Raw genomic sequence first — 19,614 nt, 5'->3', positions numbered from 1 at the left:
GGCACCCAGCCTCAGTCTCTGGGCATAGGGAGCAGCATGGTCCCACGAACGTTCCTGGGTGCTGCCAGCACCCGGCCATTGCTCGGTGAGACCCTCCCACAGGGGGGCAGAACAGGTCAAAGTAGCAGTCCCTCAGACATAAGGAGTCGGGAAAAACAGCCGCATCTGGGATAAAACTCAGGAGGGAGGTGCTGCCTGGCAACTTGACGGCTTGGTCACAGACAGTATAAAAGCAGACAGTGGATGGAACTTGACGGCTTGGTCACAGACAGTATAAAAGCAGGCAGTGGATGGAAGCCGGAGACAAAGGACAGGTGTGCGATTACAGACTGGGGAGAACAGAGTTGCGATACTAGAGACTAGGTAGCTGGGTGATGCCATTTTCACCCCTCCTGCTCAGGTACATATACACCGACAAGCACCACAACAATTCACCCCAGTAAGCTAAGTGGTGCCATCTAATGGAGAACAGAGATGCTACACTAAGCCCCACCCAACTGGGCCAACCTAGCTCTTCAGGAACACCACAAGTCTTTATGCCTGCTTAGTTTATGGACTACAAATGCTTCATAGTTTGACTTCTAGGGGAAAACGATGTAATTTCAATCGTATTTCAGTCTGTTCGCTGGTCCATCTATTCAATTTTCTTTTTTTTGTTCTTTTTCATTTCTTTTTCTTTTTTTTTTTAAATTTTTTTTTTAACGTTTATTTATTTTTGAGACAGAGAGAGACAGAGCATGAACGGGGCAGGGTCAGAGAGAGGGAGACACAGAATCTGAAACAGGCTCCAGGCTCTGAGCTGTCTGCACAGAGCCCGACGCGGGGCTCGAACTCACAGACCGCGAGATCATGACCCGAGCAGAAGTCGGCCGCTTAACCGACTGAGCCACCCAGGTGCCCCTCATTTCTTTTTCTTGAATACAGAAAGAGAAAAAGTTTATTTTTCCTTTCAATTTTTATTTTAAAAATTTAATTTTTTTCTACTATACTTTTTAGTTTTTGTAAATTTTTCAAATTCTATTTTACTTCCATCATTTCATTTTATTCTATTTCATTGTATTCATTTTTTCAAATTTTCGAACATTTTCATTGAAATTGTCATTTCAAAATGACAAAACGAAGGAATTCACCCCAAAAGAAAGAGCAGGGAGAAATGATAGCCAGGGACTTAACCAACAAGCTATAAGCAAGATGTCTAAACAAGAATTTAGAATGACGATAATGAGAATACTAGCTGGGGTCGAAAACAGATTAGAATCCCTTTCTGCAGAGATAAAAGAAGTAAAAACTAGTCAGGATGAAATAAAAAATGCTATAACTGAGCTGCAATCTCTAATGGATGCCACAGCAGCAAGGATAGATGAGGCAGAGCAGCAAACGAGCGATACAAAGGGCAAACTTATGGAGAATAATGAAGCAGAAAAAAAAAAGGGAGACAAAGTAAAAGAGCATGACTGAAGAATGAGAGAAATCAGTGACTCATTAAAAAGTAACATCAGAATCATTGGGGTCCCAGAAGAGGAAGAGAGAAAAAAAGGGGTAGAAGGGCTATGTGAGTAAATCATAGCAGAAAACTTTCCTAAACTGGGGAAAGACACAGACATCAAAATCCAGGAAGCACAAAGGACTCCCAGTAGATTCAACAAAAACCAACCATCAACAAGGCATATCATAGTCAAATACACAAAATACTCAGGCAAGGAAAGAATCATGAAAGCAGCAAAGGAAAAGAAGTCCTTAACCTATAAGGGAAGTCAGATCAGGTTTGCAGCAGATCTACCCACAGAAATTTGGCAGGCCAGAAAGAGGTGGCAGGATATATTCAATCTGCTGAAACAGAAAAATATGCAGCCAAGAATTCTTTATCCAGCAAGGCTGTCATTCAAAAATAGGAGAGATTAAAAGTTTCCCAGACAAACAAAAAGTAAAGGAATTTGTGACCACTAAACCAGCCCTGCAAGAAATTTTAAGGGGGACTCTCTGAGGGGAGAAAAGAGGAAAGGAGAGGGGAGGAGAAGGGAGGGGGGAAAGAAAGAAAGAAAGAAAGAAAGAAAGAAAGAAAGAAAGAAAGAAGGAAGAAGGGAAGAAGGAAGGAAGGAAGGAAGGAAGGAAGGAAGGAAGGAAGAGAAAGAAAAAGAAAGAGAATGAAAGAAAGAAAAGAAAGAAAATACATACATACATACATACATACATACATACATACATACATACCAAAAGCAACACAGACTAGAAAGGACCAGAAATACCACCAGAAACTCCAACTCTACAAGCAACATAATGGCAATAAATTCATGTCTTTCAGTACTCTAAATGTCAATGGACTAAAAGCTCCAATCAAAAGACACAGGGTAGCAGAATGGATAAGAAAACAAGATCCATCTATATGCTGTTTACAAGAGACCCACTTTAGACCTAGAGACACCTTCAGATTGAAAGAAAGGGGATGGAGAACCATCTATCATGCTAATGGTCAACAAAAGAAAGCCAGAGTAGCCATACTTATATCAGACAATCTAGACTTCAAAATAAAGACTAACAAGAGATGAAGAAGGGCATTATATCATAATCAAGGGGTCTATCCACCAAGAAGACTTAACAATTGTAAATATTTATGCTCCAAATGTGGCAACACCCAAATACATAAATCAGTTGATAACAAACATAAATCAATTCATTGGTAGTAATACCATAATAGTAGGGGACTTCAACACCCCCCTTGCAGCAATGGACAGATCATCTAATCAGAAAATAAACAAGGAAACAATGATTTTGAATGACACACTGGACCAAGAAGTTAAAGAGGAAATTAAAAAGTGCATGGAAGCCAATGAAAATGATAACACCACAGCCCAAAACCTCTGGAACACAGCAAAGGCAGTCATAAGAGGAAAGTATATAGCAATCCAGGCCTTCCTAAAGAAGGAAGAAAGATCTCAGATACACAACCTAACCTTACACCTTAAAGAGCTGGAGAAAACAGAAAACAAAACCCAAAAACAGCAGACAGAAAATAATAAGATTAGAGCAGAAATCAATGCTATCAAAACCAAAACCAAAACAAACAAACAAACAAACAAAAAAAAAACCCCAAAAAACCAGCAGAACAGATCAATGAAGCCAAGAGTTGGTTCTTTGAAAGAATTAACAAAATTGATACACCACTAGCCAGTTTGATCAAAAAGAAAAAGGAAAGGATCCAATAAAATCACAAATGAAAGAGGAGAGATCACAACCAACACAACAGAAATAAAAATAAGAGAATATTATGAACAATTATATGCCAATAAATGGGCAATCTGGAAGAAATGGACAAATTCCTAGAAACATATAAACTACCAAAACTGAAACAGGAAGAAACAGAAAATTTGAACAGACCCATAACCAGTAAAGAAATTAAATTAGTAATCAATAATATCCCAAAAAACAAGAGCCCAAGGCCAGATGGCTTTCCAGGGGAATTCTACCATTTAAGGAAGTGTTAACATCTATTCTCTTGAAGCTGTTGCAAAAAATAGAAATGGAAGGAAAACTTCCAAACTCTTTCTATGAAGCCAGCATTACCTTGATTCCAAAACCAGACAGAGTCCCCACTAAAAAGGAGAACTATAGACCAATTTCCCTGATGAACATGGATGCAAAAATCCTCAACAAGGTATTAGCCAATCAGATTCAACAATACATTAAAAAAATTATTCAACACGACCAAGTGGGATGTATGCCTGGGATGCAAGGCTGGTTCAATATCCACAAAACAATCAATGTGATTCATCACATCAATAAAAGAAAGGACAAGAACCACATGAGCCTCTCAATAGATGCAGAGAAAGCATTTGAAAAAATACAACATCCTTTCTTTATAAAAACCCTCAAGAAAGTAGGGATAGAAGGAGCATACCTCAAGATCATTAAAGTCATATATGAAAGACCCAATGCTAACATCATCTCAATGGGGAAAAACTGAGAGATTTCCCCCTAAGGTCAGGAACATGATAGGGATGTCCACTCTCACCACTGTTATGCAACATAGTATCGGAAGTCTTAGCCTCAGCAATCAGACAACACAAAGAAATAAAAGGCATCCAAACTGGCCACGTGGAGGTCAAACTTTCACTCTTCACAGATTACATGATACTTTATATGGAAAACTCAAAGGATGCCACCAAAAACCTACTAGAACTGATCCATGAATTCAGCAAAGTTGCAGGATATAAAATCAACGCACAGAAATCGGTTGCATTCCTATACACCAACAATGAAGCAACAGAAATAGAAATCAAGGAATCGATCCCATTTACAATTGCACCAAAAAACATAAAATATTTAGGAATAAACCTAACCAAAGAGGTGAAAAATCTATATGCTGAAAACTATAGAAAGTTTATGAAGGAAACTGAAGAGGACACAAAAAAATGGAAAAAGATTCCATGCTCCTGGATAGGAAGAACAAATACTGTTAAAATGTCAATACTACCCAAAGCAATCTACACATTCAATGCAATCCCTATCAAAATAACACCAGCATTCTTCACAGAGCTAGAACAAACAATCCTAAAATATGTATGGAACCAGAAAAGACCCCAAACAGCCAAAGCAATCTTGAAAAAGAAAACCAAAGCAGGAGGCATCACAATCCCAGACTTCAAGCTGTATTAAAAAGTTGTAATCATCATGACAGTATGGTACTGGCACAAAAACAGACACTCAGATCAATGGAACAGAATAGAGAACCCAGAAATGGACTCACAAACATATGGCCAACTGATCTTTGACAAAGCGGGAAAGAATATCCAATGGAATAAAGACAATCTCTTCAGCAAGTGGTGCTGGGCAAACTGGACAGCAACATGCAGAAAAATGAACTGAACCACTTTCTTACACCATACACAAAAATAAACTCAAGGGGCACATGGGTGGCTCAGTTGGTTAAGCGTCAACTTCGGCTCAGGTCATGATCTCACAGTTCGTGAGTTCTGGAGAACAAACAGAGGGTTACTGGAGGAGTTGTGGGAGGGGGGATGGGCTAAATGGGTAAGGGGCATTAAGCAATTTACTCCTGAAATCATTGTTGCACTATATACTAACTTGGATGTAAATTAAAAGAACAAAAAAATAAAAAGACATTAAAAAAAATTATAACATATTTTGGGGACCACATGCCATTGCCAATAATGTCTTTTAAACTAAAGTACCCCACCAAGGGATACACCAATAAGTAATATGCACACAAGCATAGAAAACTGTAACACAAATTGGGGGTGCCAGGATGGCTCAGTCAGTTAAATGTCTGACTTCGGCTCAGGTCATGATCTCGGGGTTCATGAGTTCAAGCCTCATGTGAGGTTCTCTGCTGTCAGCAGTGAGCACGCTTCCAATACTCTGTCCCCCCTCTCTCTGCCCCTCCCCTGCTTGTTCTTGCTCTCTCTCTCAAAAATAAATGAACATTAAAAAAAAAAATTATCACACAAGTTGTTTACAACAGTCATCTTTAGATAGAGGGTCTATGAGAAATTACATATTATTTAAATGTTTTGCTTGTTTGCATATTTTTTTTTCTACTGAATAGGTAATACTGTACTTAATAAAGAAATAGTGGTGCCTGAGTGGGTCAGTGGGTTGAGTGTCTGACTCCTGATTTCAGCTCAGGTCATGATTCCAGGGTCATAGGAATAAGCCCCATGTGGAGCCTCCTTAAGACTCACTCTAACTCTCTCTCTCTGCCCACTCCCTCTTCCCTTCTCCCCAACTTGTACTCTCCAATAAAAATTAGATAAATTAATACATAAAATAAAAATAAAGTAATTTTAATAAAGGACCCATAACCAGCAAAAAAATTTAATCAGTAATCAAATATCTCCCAAAAATCAAGAGTCCTGGGCCAGATGATTTCCAGGGTAATTCTACTAGACATTTAAAGAAGACTTAATGCCTATTCTTCTCGAACTGTTCCAAAAAACAGAAATAGAAGAAAACTTCCAAACTCATTCTACAAAACCAGCATACCTTGATTTCAAAACCAAAGACCCCACTAAAAAGGAGAATTACAGACCAACATCCCTGATGAACATGGATGCAAAATTTCTCAACAAGATACTAGCAAATCAAACCCAGCAGTACCTCAAAAGAATTATTCATCATGATCAAGTGAGATTTATTTCTGGGCTGTGGATCTAGTTCTATATTCACAAATCAATCAGTGTGATATACCACATTAATAAAAGAAAGGATAAGAACCATATGATCCCCTCAATAGATGCAGGAAAAGCATATTACAAAATACAGCATCCATTCTGGATAAAAATTCTCAACAAAGTAGGGATACATGGAACATACCTCAGCATCATAAAGGCCATATATGAAAGACCCACAACTAATATCATCCTCAATGGGGAAAAACTGAGAGCCTTTCCCACATGGTCAGGAACAACACAAGGGTGTCCACTCTCACCATTACTATTTAACACAGAACTGAAAGTCTTAGCCTCAGCAATCAAACAAAAAGGAATAAAAGCCATCCAAATTGTCAAGGAAGAAGTCAAACTTTCACTATTTGCAGATGACATGACACTCTAAAAGTCTGAAAGACTCCGCCAGAAAATTGCTAGAACTAATACATAAATTCAGAAAAGTCACAGGATATAAAATCAATGTGCAGAAATGTGTTGCATTTCTATACACCAATAACAAAGAGCAGAAAAAGAAATAAAGTAATCGATCCCATTTAAACTGCACCAAAAACAGGAAGACACCTAGGAATAAAACTAAACAGATAAAAGATCTATACTCTGAAAACTATAAAACAATGATGTAAGAAATTAAAGAGGACACAAAGAAATGGTAAAACATTCCATGGTCAAGGACTGGAAGAACACTGTTAAAATGTCTATGCTACCCAAAGCAATCTACACATTTAATGCAATCCCTATCAAAATACCACCAGCATTTTTCGCAGAGCTAGAAAAACAATCCTAAAATTTGTATGGAACCACAAAAGACACTGAATAGCCAAAGCAATCCTGAAAATGAAAACACTGGAGGCATCGTGATTCTGGATTTCAAGCTATATTACAAAGCTGTAGAGATCAAGACAGTATGGTACTGGCACAAAAACAGACACAGAGATCAATAGAACAGAATAGAGAACCCAGAAATGGACCCACAACTATACAGTCAACTAATCTTTGACAAAGCAAGAAAGAATATCCAATGGAAAAGACAGTCTGTTCAACAAAGGGTGTTGGGAAAACTGGACAGAGACATGCAGAAGAATGAAACGGGACCATTTTCTTACACCATACACAAAAATAAATTCAAAATGAATGAAAGACCTAAATGTGAGACAGGACACCATCAAAATCCTAGAGGAGAACACAGGCAAAAACCTCTCTGGCCTCAGGCAGTGCAACTTCTTACTAGACATGTTGCTAAAGGCAAGGGATACAAAAGCAAACAGAAACTACTGGGATTTCATCAAGATGAAAAGCTCTGCACAGGGAAGGAAACAATCAACAAAACTAAAAGACAGCCTACAGAATGGGAGAAGGTATTTGCAAATGACATTTCTGATAAAGGGTTAATATATATCTAAAACCTATGAAGAACTTATTAAACTCAACCACAAAAAAACAAGTAACTTAGTAAATAGATGGGCAGTAGATATGAACAGTCCCTTTTCTAGAGAAGACATCCAGCTGTCTAACAGACACTTGAAAAGATGCTCAACATCCCTTATCATCAGGGAAATACAAATCAAAACTAGGATGAGATACTACCTCACACCAGTCAGAAAATCTAAAATTAAACAAAACAAGAAACAGCAGGTGTTGGCAAGGATGTGGATAAAGAGGAACTCCCTTGCATTGTCGGTGGGAATACAAACTGAACAGCCACTCTAGAAAACAGTATGGAGGTTCCTCAAGAAACTAAAAATAGAACTACCCTGTGATCCAGCAACTGCACTATTAGGTATTTACCCAAAGGATAAAAAAATACAGATTCGGAGTTACATGCATGTCAGTGTTTACAGCAAAACACTCAACAATAGCCAAACTATGGAAAGTGCTGAAATGTACACTGACTGATGAATGGATAAAGAAGAGCTCATACATTGTACAATGGAATATTACTCAGCCACCAGAAAGAATGAAATCTTGTCATTTGCAATGATGTGCATGGAGCTAAAATATATTATGCTAAGCGAAAACAGTCAGGGAAAGGCAAATGCCATATGATTTCACTCATATGTGAAATTTAAGAAACAAAATACATGAAACAAACCACAAGAGACTCTCAACGATAGAGAACAAACTGAATATTGATGGAGCAAGGTGGATAAGAGATGAGTTAGATGGATGATAGATATTAAGGAGGGTACTTGTGATGAGCACTGGGTATTGTATGTGATGAATCACTGAATTCTACTCAAACCATTATTGCACTGTATGTTAACTAAGATTTAAATTAAAAAAAAAAAAAGAAATAAAACTGAACATTAAGAGAATTTGAAGTTCATAAAAACATAAAAATATTCCAAGATAGGTATATAATTGTGTCCTAACTCTCCTTATAATTACCTCAGAGAGGAACTTAAAGAAAATCCATGAAAATATTAATATCTTCTCTTTGAAAAAACTATCTGAATTATTGTTAATATATCCACTGTATATAAAAACAATGGTGCAATCATCTGGCATTTGTCTATTGTACCCCTGGAACTAATATTACACTATATGTTAACTAACTGGAATTGAAAAAAGAACTTAAAAAAAACAATGGTGCAATTAACACTTAGATAAATATTCAAACAAATAATACCTAAATACCTTAAACTAAACCATTTTTTCCAAATTTTATGTACATATGTGATATGTACATTCTATATAAATACAAAAGTAACTTGCATTAGGAATAACTACCTTTCCTCCTGAAGTATATTTTGTGGGGTTATTTTTAATGTTTATTTATTTTTGAGAGAGAGAGATAGACAGAGTGTGAGGGGCAGAGAGAGAGAGGGAGACAAAATCTAAAGCAGGCTCCAGGTTGCTGACAGACAGCACAGAGCCCGACGCGAGGCTCAAACTCATGAACTGCGAGATTATGACCCGAGCAGAAGTCAGATGCTTAACTGACAGAGCCACCCAGGGACCCCTAGATTTTGTGTTTTAACAGTAAAACAACTGATTAAGAGATCAGAACTATGGTAGGTGAAAAACTATTCTGAAATAATACGGAGAACTCATTGACTGAAGACCAGCCCTGCAGAGTACTGAAAAACATCTTTAAGGGTATTTTCAAATGATTTTAGGAATCTGTCCCTGTGTTCAGTAGATGGAATAATTCTAAATTTAAAGCTATTATTACCAAGAATACCTCTAGACATCATTTAGGAAACCCTGTCATTAATAAGTAAAGAACAGGAGTTTCTGTACTTAACTAACTTTGCCAAGGAGACAGTTAACCATAGACCAAGGACTTGAATCTGGCTCTCTTCCTGACTCTGCTTCTTCTACTGCACAACTAATTCTCAGTTGTTGGTGAGACAGAGAGGGAAGGTTCTAACAAATTCAGGTGAGTATTTCTGTAAGTACTCATTTACTGCTTTTGTGTTACAAAGAAAGAATTGAGTAGTTGTGAAAGATAGCTTAGAGTCCACAGCCTAAAATATTTACTATCTGGTTCTTTACAGAAAAGTTTGCTCATTCTACATTAAAGATTTTTTACCATTCAATTCAGAAGTTTCAGAACTTGACCCCTAATAACCCATATGATGGGTTGTAATAATTAGCAATAAAACCAGAAGCATACTAGCAGTTAAGTTAAAAGGGGTTAACCCCACCACCACCACCACCACACCATCACCACCACCACCACCACCACCACCACGGAATTGACTATTTGTCCATTTTCCGTATTTTGACATGAAAATCTTTTAAAAAAGAGAAACTATAAAACTTAGAACCTTGCAAAAAAGAAATTAAGATCTGATTATTTAAACTGAAGGAGAACCCATATACATTTCTATACTGTAAGACTACTTCTCATCTACATGAACATATTTGCTACTTGGAAGAGAGCCTAGTAGATAAATTTAAGCTAAATGAATTAGCTATGTCGGATGTGGGGTGCCTGGATGGCTCAGGTGGTTAAGCATCCAACTCAGGTCCTGAGTTTTCAGTCGTCAGATTATGCCCTACGTCAGGCTCTGTGCTAGCAGTGCGGAGCCTGCTCAGGATTCTCTCTCTCTCTCTGCCACTCCCTCACTCTTGCTCGCTTGCTTTCGCAAAATAAACATTTTAAAAGAAAAAGAAATGTCAAGTGTATGATAATTATTTTAGAAAGAGTCAAATTGATACACATTTTTCTAGCAGAATATCTAAACCACAAATGATATTTAAATGTCAAAAGCATCTACCGTATTAATCACCTGATTCATTAAATTTTTAGGTTTTACCTTTCTACTCTTAGAAAAGAAAGCAAACCTAGCCTCAGCTGACCCTGTAATGGATACTCACACCACAAAAAATGTAAACCTCAGTGAGATTTAAATAAGTACAAAATACAATTTAAACAAAAGAAATAGAATGAAATAGAAAGAGAAATAGAAAGAGAAATAGAAAGAGAAAGAGAAAGAGAAATAGAAAACAAGTTTATTTAAATAAGTCCCTACTAGAACTGACAAATCAATAAAAGTTATTAATTCACTAGTCAGGATAACATGAGATGAGGTTATATACAAACACACAGTTCTTTTTTAGGGACCCCTGGACAGTTCATTGTAAACAATGTAAGACGTACAGAACTAAAAATTACAACAAGAAAGGAACCTGAAGACATATATGTCAAATTAGAAAACACACACATGGCTTGGGACTAAAGTCAGAAGACCTATTCAAATCTCTGAGCTGTCAACAACTGTTCACACTGATTAAATTACTTCTTGGTGACTTGGGTCCTCCTAGGACTTAGTTTATTTCTTTATAAAATAAGGGATTGGACTAGAGTACTAAGATTCCTTTTAACCCCCAAATTAACTTATTTTTAAGTAACCATTTATTTATTACCACTGTTATGTGTCAAGATCATATTAATAATGTTAATAACTTGTTAACTGCATTTAGAAAAAGTATTCTAGAACAAATAACTACCAAGCCTCATTCTTTTAAACACAGGAAAAGATATGAAATGAAGTTTAATATGTGCTGCCTTAAAAAAAGAAGTAAAATCCTTTTTCCAAATGAGACTCAATAATTCTCCAAATAAACTAGGTAACATTAAGCAAATCCTATTCTGAGTCTCGGCTCTTTCATTTATAAAATGGGACCACCAACAATAACTAGTTTTTTGTGAGAAATAAAGTTAACACACAGGTGAAAAGCTTTCCCTTTGATGTCAGAAATAAGACAAGGATGCTCTCTAGCACTGATTCAAATACTAGAAACAAAAAGAGCAATACAACCAGCCACCGTAAAGTTACAAAGATAAGATATTTACAAACATATAACTGGAAAAAGATGAGTATCCTCTACATGTGATACATACACATGGACTGGTACAAATGAATGAGAAAAAGGTAAGCAATCCAACTGAAAAATAGGCAAAAGATCTGAACCAGAGCCCCCAACAAAAGAGGAAATCCAAACAAGATAATTAACATATGAAAAAGGCACTTGACCTAATTAGCAATGAAGGAAACTGACATTAAAAATACAATGGGAGACTATTACATTCTCACCAGACTGCAAATTGTAAACTCTCTGAAAACACCACACATTGTAAAGAACGTGGTGGGCACCTGGGTGGCTCAGTCGGTTAACCGTCCAACTTCAGCTCAGGTCATGATCTCACAGTTTTTGGGTTCGAGCCCCACATCGGGTTCTGTGTTGATAGCTCAGAGCCTGGAGCCTGCTTCAGATTCTGTGTCTCCCTCTCTGCCCCTCCCAACCTCATACTCTGTCTCTGTCTCTGAATAATAAATAAAATTTCAAAAAAAAAAAAAAAAATGTGGCAAGAGCAGAAAACATTTGGTATACAATTTGAAAAACCATTTAATCCTATAGAAAAGTTCAAGATAGGTCACGACCCAACAATTGTATTCCTAAGAATATCCTAAAGAAATGTATGCTTGGATCCAAGTACAAAAGTGTTCACAGCAGCACTATTTGTAACAGCTAAAGCCTGGATATAATCCAAATGTTTATCAACAGTGGAATGGATAAATAAAACAAGGAATATATATATATATATATATTCAGTTCAGTTGTTTTAGTATTTATATATATTATATATATATAAATACTTTATATACTTTATAAAGTATTTATATATATATAAAGTATAAGTATATATACTTTATATAAATACTTTATATATATAAATAATATATATAAACACTTATATATATAAATATATATGTAAATACTAAAACAATTAACTGAACAAACTGTAACTAAATACAATACGACTGACCCTTATAAATAAAATGCTAATTAAAAAAAGGAAAATACAAAAGAGTATTTGTGATATCACTTCACTCATATGTTTAAAAAATAAAAAACCACACTATTTAGAAATACATGCAGAGAAGGTAAAAAACTATTTCTAAAATGCAAAGAAATTACCACCTCTGTGGAGAAGGGAAGTTTTTTTTTTATTGGGAATGGTATTGAGTGGGGCAGTTTCTGGGGTGCTGGCCATGATCTACTTCCTGATTTATACCATGAATACATGGGTGGTCACTTTACACACACACTGTACATATAAATTGTACACCTGTAAGTTCCTGGAATATAGGAGATAGTTAATAAAGCCAACTATTACTTTATATTGATGATTTTATTCTACTATTGCTATTACTTTCATCAATATTACTACTAATTTCTCCTCTGCAGATTATATATGCCTGCTTAAAATATCAGTTCACAGAGAATATAAAGAAAAATGCATATTACATATGAAAATACACGTATGAAAATGCCTAGATGCTATAAAGCTTCTTCATTTGTACTATTTTCCTTTCAGTTCCCTCACTGTTACACTGGTTTCTTTTTTTTTAAGTTTCATTTATTTATTTTGAGAGAGACAGAAAAAGAGAGAGACAGAGAGCACAGGAGCAGAGGAGGCAAACCCCAAGTTTGCCATGGGGCTCAAACTCACGAACTGTGAGATCATGACCTGAGCTGAAACCAAGAGTCAGAGGCTTAACTGACTGAGCACTCAGACACCCTTCCAAATAGTAACACTTCTCAATGTATCTTCCTTGGGGCACCTGGGTGGCTCAGTTGATTCAGCGCCCAGCTTCAGCTCAGGTTATGATCTCACAATTCATGAGTTTGTGACCCACATCGGGCTCTCTGCTGTCAGCACAGAGCCCGCTTCAGATACTCTGTCCCCTTTTCTTCCTGCGTCCTCCCCTGTTTGCACTCACTGAAAAAAATAAATAAACATTAAAAAACAAAATATATCTTCCTTCCTATACACTCTGCATTATCTTAACTGCAAAATTTTGATAGGAACTATAGTGTTTTCCTCTACGTGATTATTCTTTCAGCAAGGCTCCCATCATCAACAGCAGAAGTCCTAATGTAGGTTGAGTAAGAATAACAGAAGATGTGTGAACTGAGTTTAATAAAACCTAAGTATCAAAAGGAAATAATATAGGAATCACCCTAGATTCTCACTGTTCACACACTCTGAACTGCTCTTCTCAAGCTCCCAACCCACAGACTCAGTTCTTAGGTAACTGCTGTGACCGTTTTTCACAGGAAGCAACAGAAGGCAAATATTTACAAACAAGCCTATGAAACATGTAAGTTTACTACATCAAAATGCTCACTATATTTCAATGGTAAGGTTTTTTTTTTTAAGAGAGAAAATAAATATATGATATTTTAAAAGTAGATATATCTTGTCAAGTATCACAAAAACTATTTGATATTTCCAATTTCTGGAAACAAAAGATAACATCTACTAGTGATTTTAAAATTCCTTTCTAATGAAACAGGAAATTGTAAGACATTTCACTTAGGGCTTACTGATGCATGCTATAGAGAAAGTTACCAGAGGAGAATTAAAGCTACTTAAGTAACCAAGTTATAATTACCAACTTAATTACAACTTTCAAAAAAATGTAATATTTAACATCTAAACTTAATTTGATGAAAGGTAAGATTTTAATTCATTAAACTATCATTAAAACAAAGTGATATTAAAAAAAATTAACTTTAACTGAAAAGTATTCCAAATAATTATTGCGAAGAATTCCATTTAACAAAGTTCTTACAATCTTAGTATTTAATAAATTAATTTTAGTAATAAGCTGCAGTTTATTAACTGTTCTGCATGACCTTGCAATCAAGACACTAAAAGATGAAAACATCAACGAATCAATGTACATATATTTATCCTAAATATCTACTACACACAAGAACTGTTAAAAAACAAAGAAACATAAGACTTGGTCCCCACCTGAATGATGCATAATCTCAAGAAACATCTATGCATCTGTGCTAGATAAGAAAAGTTATCTGAAAATACGATTAAACAATAATATAAATAGGAAGTAATAAAATCAAATGTATGACGTTGCCAGTATTTTGAGGAAGGAAAAAATGCTGTCTAGTTGAGATATTTGGAGGAGCTTCATGGAAAAGGTAGAATGAGTAAACTTTAGGTAAAAGGTGGGGAAAGGAAAGGACATTCTTGGCAGAGAAACTTAGTGAACAGAAATAGAAAGTATGTTTAGGCAACAATGGACAAGTCTTAACTGGTATAAAGAATGGAGACCTCTAGGAAGGGGTTAGATAGTGGAGAGTTTGCTATATGAAGGACTGAAGAGTCTTGGGATACTTGGTACATTTTAAGTGCTAAAGTCATGTTTGCAACCCTTTGAAGGTAGAGATTGCTTTAATAAATGAGGGGTGCCTGGGTGGCTTAGTCAGTTAAGCAACCAACTCTTTGATTTTGGTTCAGGTCATAATCTTGAGGTCCACGGGTTTGAGCATCACATTTGGTTCCATGCTGACAGCACGGAGCCTGCTTGTGATTCTTTCCCTCATACACACTCTCTCTCTCTCTCTCAAAAATAAATAAAATTATAAATAAATAAATAAATAAATAAATAAATAAATAAATAGCAGAGAAAGAACCAGTATGTATCTGCATTGTATGCTTTAAATGTATGCATCTTGTATATGTAATTTATGCATGCGTTAGGTCAATTTTTAAAATTTCAACTACTATCAAGGATGTTCCCTTTACTGACAACTCCTTTACCATGCTTCCATATTTTCATGATCAAACACATTCAAAGTCAAGCTACCATAATTATGTAACCAAAGCCTTTTAAAAAGATAATGCTCTGGGGGCACCTGGGTGGCTCAGTCAGTTAAGCTTCAGACTTCGGCTCAGGTCATGAACTCACAGTTCGTGAGTTTGAGTCCCATGTCAGACTCTATGCTGACAGCTCAGAGACTGGACCCTGCTTGGGATTCTGTGTCTCCCTCTCTCTCTGTTCCTTCCCTGCTCACACTCTCTCTTTCTCTAAAATAAAAAAGATTTAAAAAATTAAAAAAAAAAAAAAAAAAAAAAGCTAATGTTCTGGGGTGCCTGGATGTTAAGCATCCAATTCTTGGTATCAGCTAAGTCAGTTAAGTCAGCTAAGTCAGTTAAGCAATCAATTCTTGGTATCAGCTTAGATCATGAGATCAACCCCCAAGTTGGGCTCCGCAATGGGCACGAAGACTGCTTAAGATTCTCTCTCCCTCTGTTCCTCCACTACTTGCATGCACGCAAGCATGCATGTTCTCTCTCCAAAAAAAAAAAAAAAAAAAGTAATAATAAAAAGCTAATGTTCTCTTTACCTCTAGCTTGCCTAGTCACATCTATCTTGTACACTGCTGCCAAAATAATGTTCCAAAAGAACCGTTCTGAATTAGGTTTATCTCTGCTTTACAAACTTGGAAATGATGCCCACAGCCTTTCCTCTAAGAAATAATCAACCTAGACTTTAAAGTCTTCTACAATTTGAGCTCAACCTACCACACTGGTCTTATTTTTCACTACTTTCTTTACATAAACATCATCTTTCTTCAAACTCCATTACGTTTTTTCTAAATATATTTTGTCTATTTTCATTTTCTATGCCTGTCCTCAGGTGTTCTCTCCAAAGGATATATTCTTGCCTTCCACTCTAATTCTACCTACAATTCAAAATCTACCTCAAATGCTTACCCCTATGAATGGAGTCTTTTCTGAAGGCCCCTTCAGGTATGAACTCTTCATTCTCTAAACTTTCACTGAAGTCTGTGCATGAAAACTAAAAACACCATTCTTTATGTCATTAATAGAGAATGACCTTGGGGACCTCACATGATCTATACTCGTACATATATAACTAAAACTTATATAGGACAATCTAGAAGGACATGCTTAGCACACATATTCATTCAAAACATACTTACTGACAATGATAATTCACATATTGTAAATATCCCAAAGACATTCACGTAAGAATACAAAAATAGAATGGTTATCTTAACAGGTTTTTTTTTAAAGGAATTTTACCTTTTCAGTTGTAATAGGTTTTGCAGGCTTTTCTGGTTCCTTTTCTTTCTTTTTCTCTTCCTTTTTTTTTTCCTTTTCTTTCTAAAACATAGACCAAAGTTTTGATAAGTTCACTTTTAAGGAAATGTCAGCTGTTAACACATTTTTATTTTATTCGTTTCAGTAATTATTTAAGGAAGGATTCAAAAATGACAATATCCAGTGATACTGAAATATAAAAGTAAACACAGCAACTACATACTCTCATTGAGATTACATGTTGATAATACAACATGTTTTAAGAAATTTAAGACAGAGGTGAAAGTATTTAGAACTTCTTCGAAATTTCAGTTTGTTTTAAACAAATGAGACTTTTTTTCAATAAATTCTCACTCCATCTTAGAGATTAGGCTTCCTAATACCAACCATAATGTTGAACTTTGAGCAAGATCACAGATCTTCACACAGATGAAGACATTACAACATGTAAATGTGAGGCAAAAAGGGAAAATATAATTAAAAAAAATTTTTTTAATCTTTATTTATGAGAGAAAGAGAGACTGAGCGCAAGCAGAGAAGGAGCAGAGAGAGAGGGAGACACGGAATCTGAAGCAGGCTCCAGGCTCTGAGCTGTCAGCATAGAGCCCGATGTGGGGCTCAAATCCACAAACTGTGAGATCATAACCTGAGCTGAAGTCAGACGCTTAACCAACTGAGCTACCTAGGCACCTATTTAAAACTATCACAAAACAGGAGCGCTTGGGTGGCTCAGTTGGTTAAGGGTCCAACTTCAGCTCAGGTCAAGACCTCACAGTCAGTGAGTTCAAGCTCCAAGTCAGGCTCTGTGCTGACCACTCAGAGCCTGGAGCCTGCTTCAGATTCCGTGTCTCCCTCTCTCCCTGCCCTTCGCCTGCTCATGCTCTGTCTCTCTCTCTCTCTCTCTCAAAAATAAAATAAACATTAAAAATAAATAAATAAAATTATGACAAAATATGTTTAGTCCATTACATAATGTGATTTTTAAAAAGACAAATACAATAATAATTTTCTCATTTAAAAAAATGTTAAGGATATCCCTGATAACAGAGCAAACTGACCAGTTAGTGTATTTAACCCAATCCAGTCTAGGTAAAATGTAATGCTACTATGATGTACACAATCTGCATTTCCAAGAAGGATAAAACAGGATATAATATTAAAACTTAAGGGCCCCAAACTCGCCAAAAAAGGAAAATGAAATAAAAGAATAAACAGTGATTCGGGGTGCCTGGGTCAGTCAGTTAAGAGTCTGACTCTTGATTTCGACTCATGGCATGATCTCACGGTTCATGGGTTTGAGCCCCAAGTCTGGCTCTGTGCTGACAGTACACAGCCTGCTTGGGATTCCCTCTCTCCCTCTCTCTCTGCCCCTCCCCAACTCTCGAGCACTCTCTCAAAATAAATAAATAAACTTTAAAATAATGATCAAACAATGAGCGTTCATAAGGCATTTAAAGGGAAGAGATATCTAGAAACCTGTAACTGAATCACAACAAATGAGTATTAGTTAGTATCTTAGTTTCCTTTCAGTAAATGGTTAAAGATACACTGATGAACCTCAAGAAAGGCAGAGTAAGAAGCACATAAGCACATTTAGTCAAAATGCCTATGGGCCTGTTTGTACCTTTAAAATGGTATTTGAACCACCTCTCTCAACAGCAGAATTTTTACTATTTGTAATTGAGAAAATACTGGCAATTCCTAGGCTATAACATAAGGGTTTAATAAAAGTTCCTATGGGCCAGACACTGTGATAAGCACCTTATTTTCTAATTTAATTAATCAATAAGTGTCTGAAAAGAATGTCATAATCATTTTACAAATGAAGAACAAAAATTAGGAAAGGGATAAAGCCACACAGCTCATCAGCAGGAGGACCTAGGGAAGACCCCAACTCTCAAGTCACTGTTCATTGCCATCCAGTGGAGCACTGGTACTTAGTACTATTCTTCCATAGAACAATGGTTAATATTTCCTGAACCCTTACTATGTGTGAGACAGTGTTTTTACTCATTTAATCCTTCCAACAATTCTATGAGGTGAGTAACCTTATTCCCGTTAATAAGTGAAGAATAAATGAAATATGCAAAAATCCTTTATCTATTATGAAATGTTTGGTGAAGAAGGCAATCAGTGATTGTCACTAATATGTTGGGAATGAATTATTCTATAAATTCACAAGATTGTTAATTTCTCAAGGAAGGTACAATCAAAAGAGTGGAGAAGCAGCTTGTCTTTCTAATCACTATGACTGGTAAGCACATACGAAATCACCAAAACTGAATTAGATTATTTACCTATGTTTAATAAAGAGAGAGCACAATTCAGTTCTCTTTAACCCTGGAATTTCAGCTGCTAAAATATGGCTGTTATCCAATCTGATTCCAGCAGGGGTATTATGACACAAGCTTTGAAGCAACATTAAAAACATGGGCTCTAAATTCAGATCATATAGTTTGATCCACAAATGACTCCCATCTCTAGAATCAAAAGCTGCTAAAAGATCAAAGAGTACTGTGAAAACCTAATATGTTTTAAACTATTTTCTCAGCAAGAACAAAGTACCGCAGTGTTTGGTATTATAAAATAGTTCCTGAAACTTGGTTGCTATATGTACAAATGATACAGTGAAACACTTTCTGTGTAAAAATAACTGAAATAAATGTTCAGTTCCTAGAAGGTAAAGATAAGCACACAGTGGGTTCATTATACTCAAATGACACTTGAGTGATTTAATCAAAGATACGGTCTTCAAAAACTTTTATTATGTACTCCTACCTTAAAAAGTTACAAGCATATATACTCTACCAAATGTATATATTTATTTACAAAGTATATATAGCACTATATTATGCACATTATAAAACCCACATAAAAGAAATGTTGAAAGTATAACAAAAAAAGCACAAATAGGCATAAATAAACTGCCCTGGGGTTCTCTCTAATATCTAATGCTATTGACATTAGACTTTGGAAACTACTGAATTAGACCAATGCCCTTTTTTAAAATTGAGGTATAATTTACATATAACATTAATT

The 19,614-nt window shown here is 35.9% G+C and overlaps 1 protein-coding gene across 2 annotated transcripts in view; it reads right to left on the bottom strand.

The window, feature by feature from the left end:
• The window catches only part of SMAP1 (small ArfGAP 1), a 204,069-nt gene that overhangs the window by 69,484 nt on the left and 114,971 nt on the right, over window positions 1–19,614 (bottom strand). The window contains exon 6 of one of the 2 annotated variants that reach the window (XM_040473891.1): window positions 16,558–16,638. The exons of the other annotated variant lie outside the window; for it this stretch is intronic. Within the exon in view, the coding sequence (XP_040329825.1) occupies window positions 16,558–16,638 (81 nt within the window). The remainder of the gene's footprint in view (window positions 1–16,557; window positions 16,639–19,614) is intronic. 2 annotated transcript variants of the gene reach the window in all.

The sequence above is a fragment of the Herpailurus yagouaroundi genome, unplaced genomic scaffold, assembly GCF_014898765.1.
Source record: "Herpailurus yagouaroundi ecotype Mexico unplaced genomic scaffold, PumYag 139, whole genome shotgun sequence".
NCBI lineage: Eukaryota > Metazoa > Chordata > Mammalia > Carnivora > Felidae > Herpailurus > Herpailurus yagouaroundi.
This window is presented reverse-complemented; position numbering and strand designations above follow the sequence as displayed.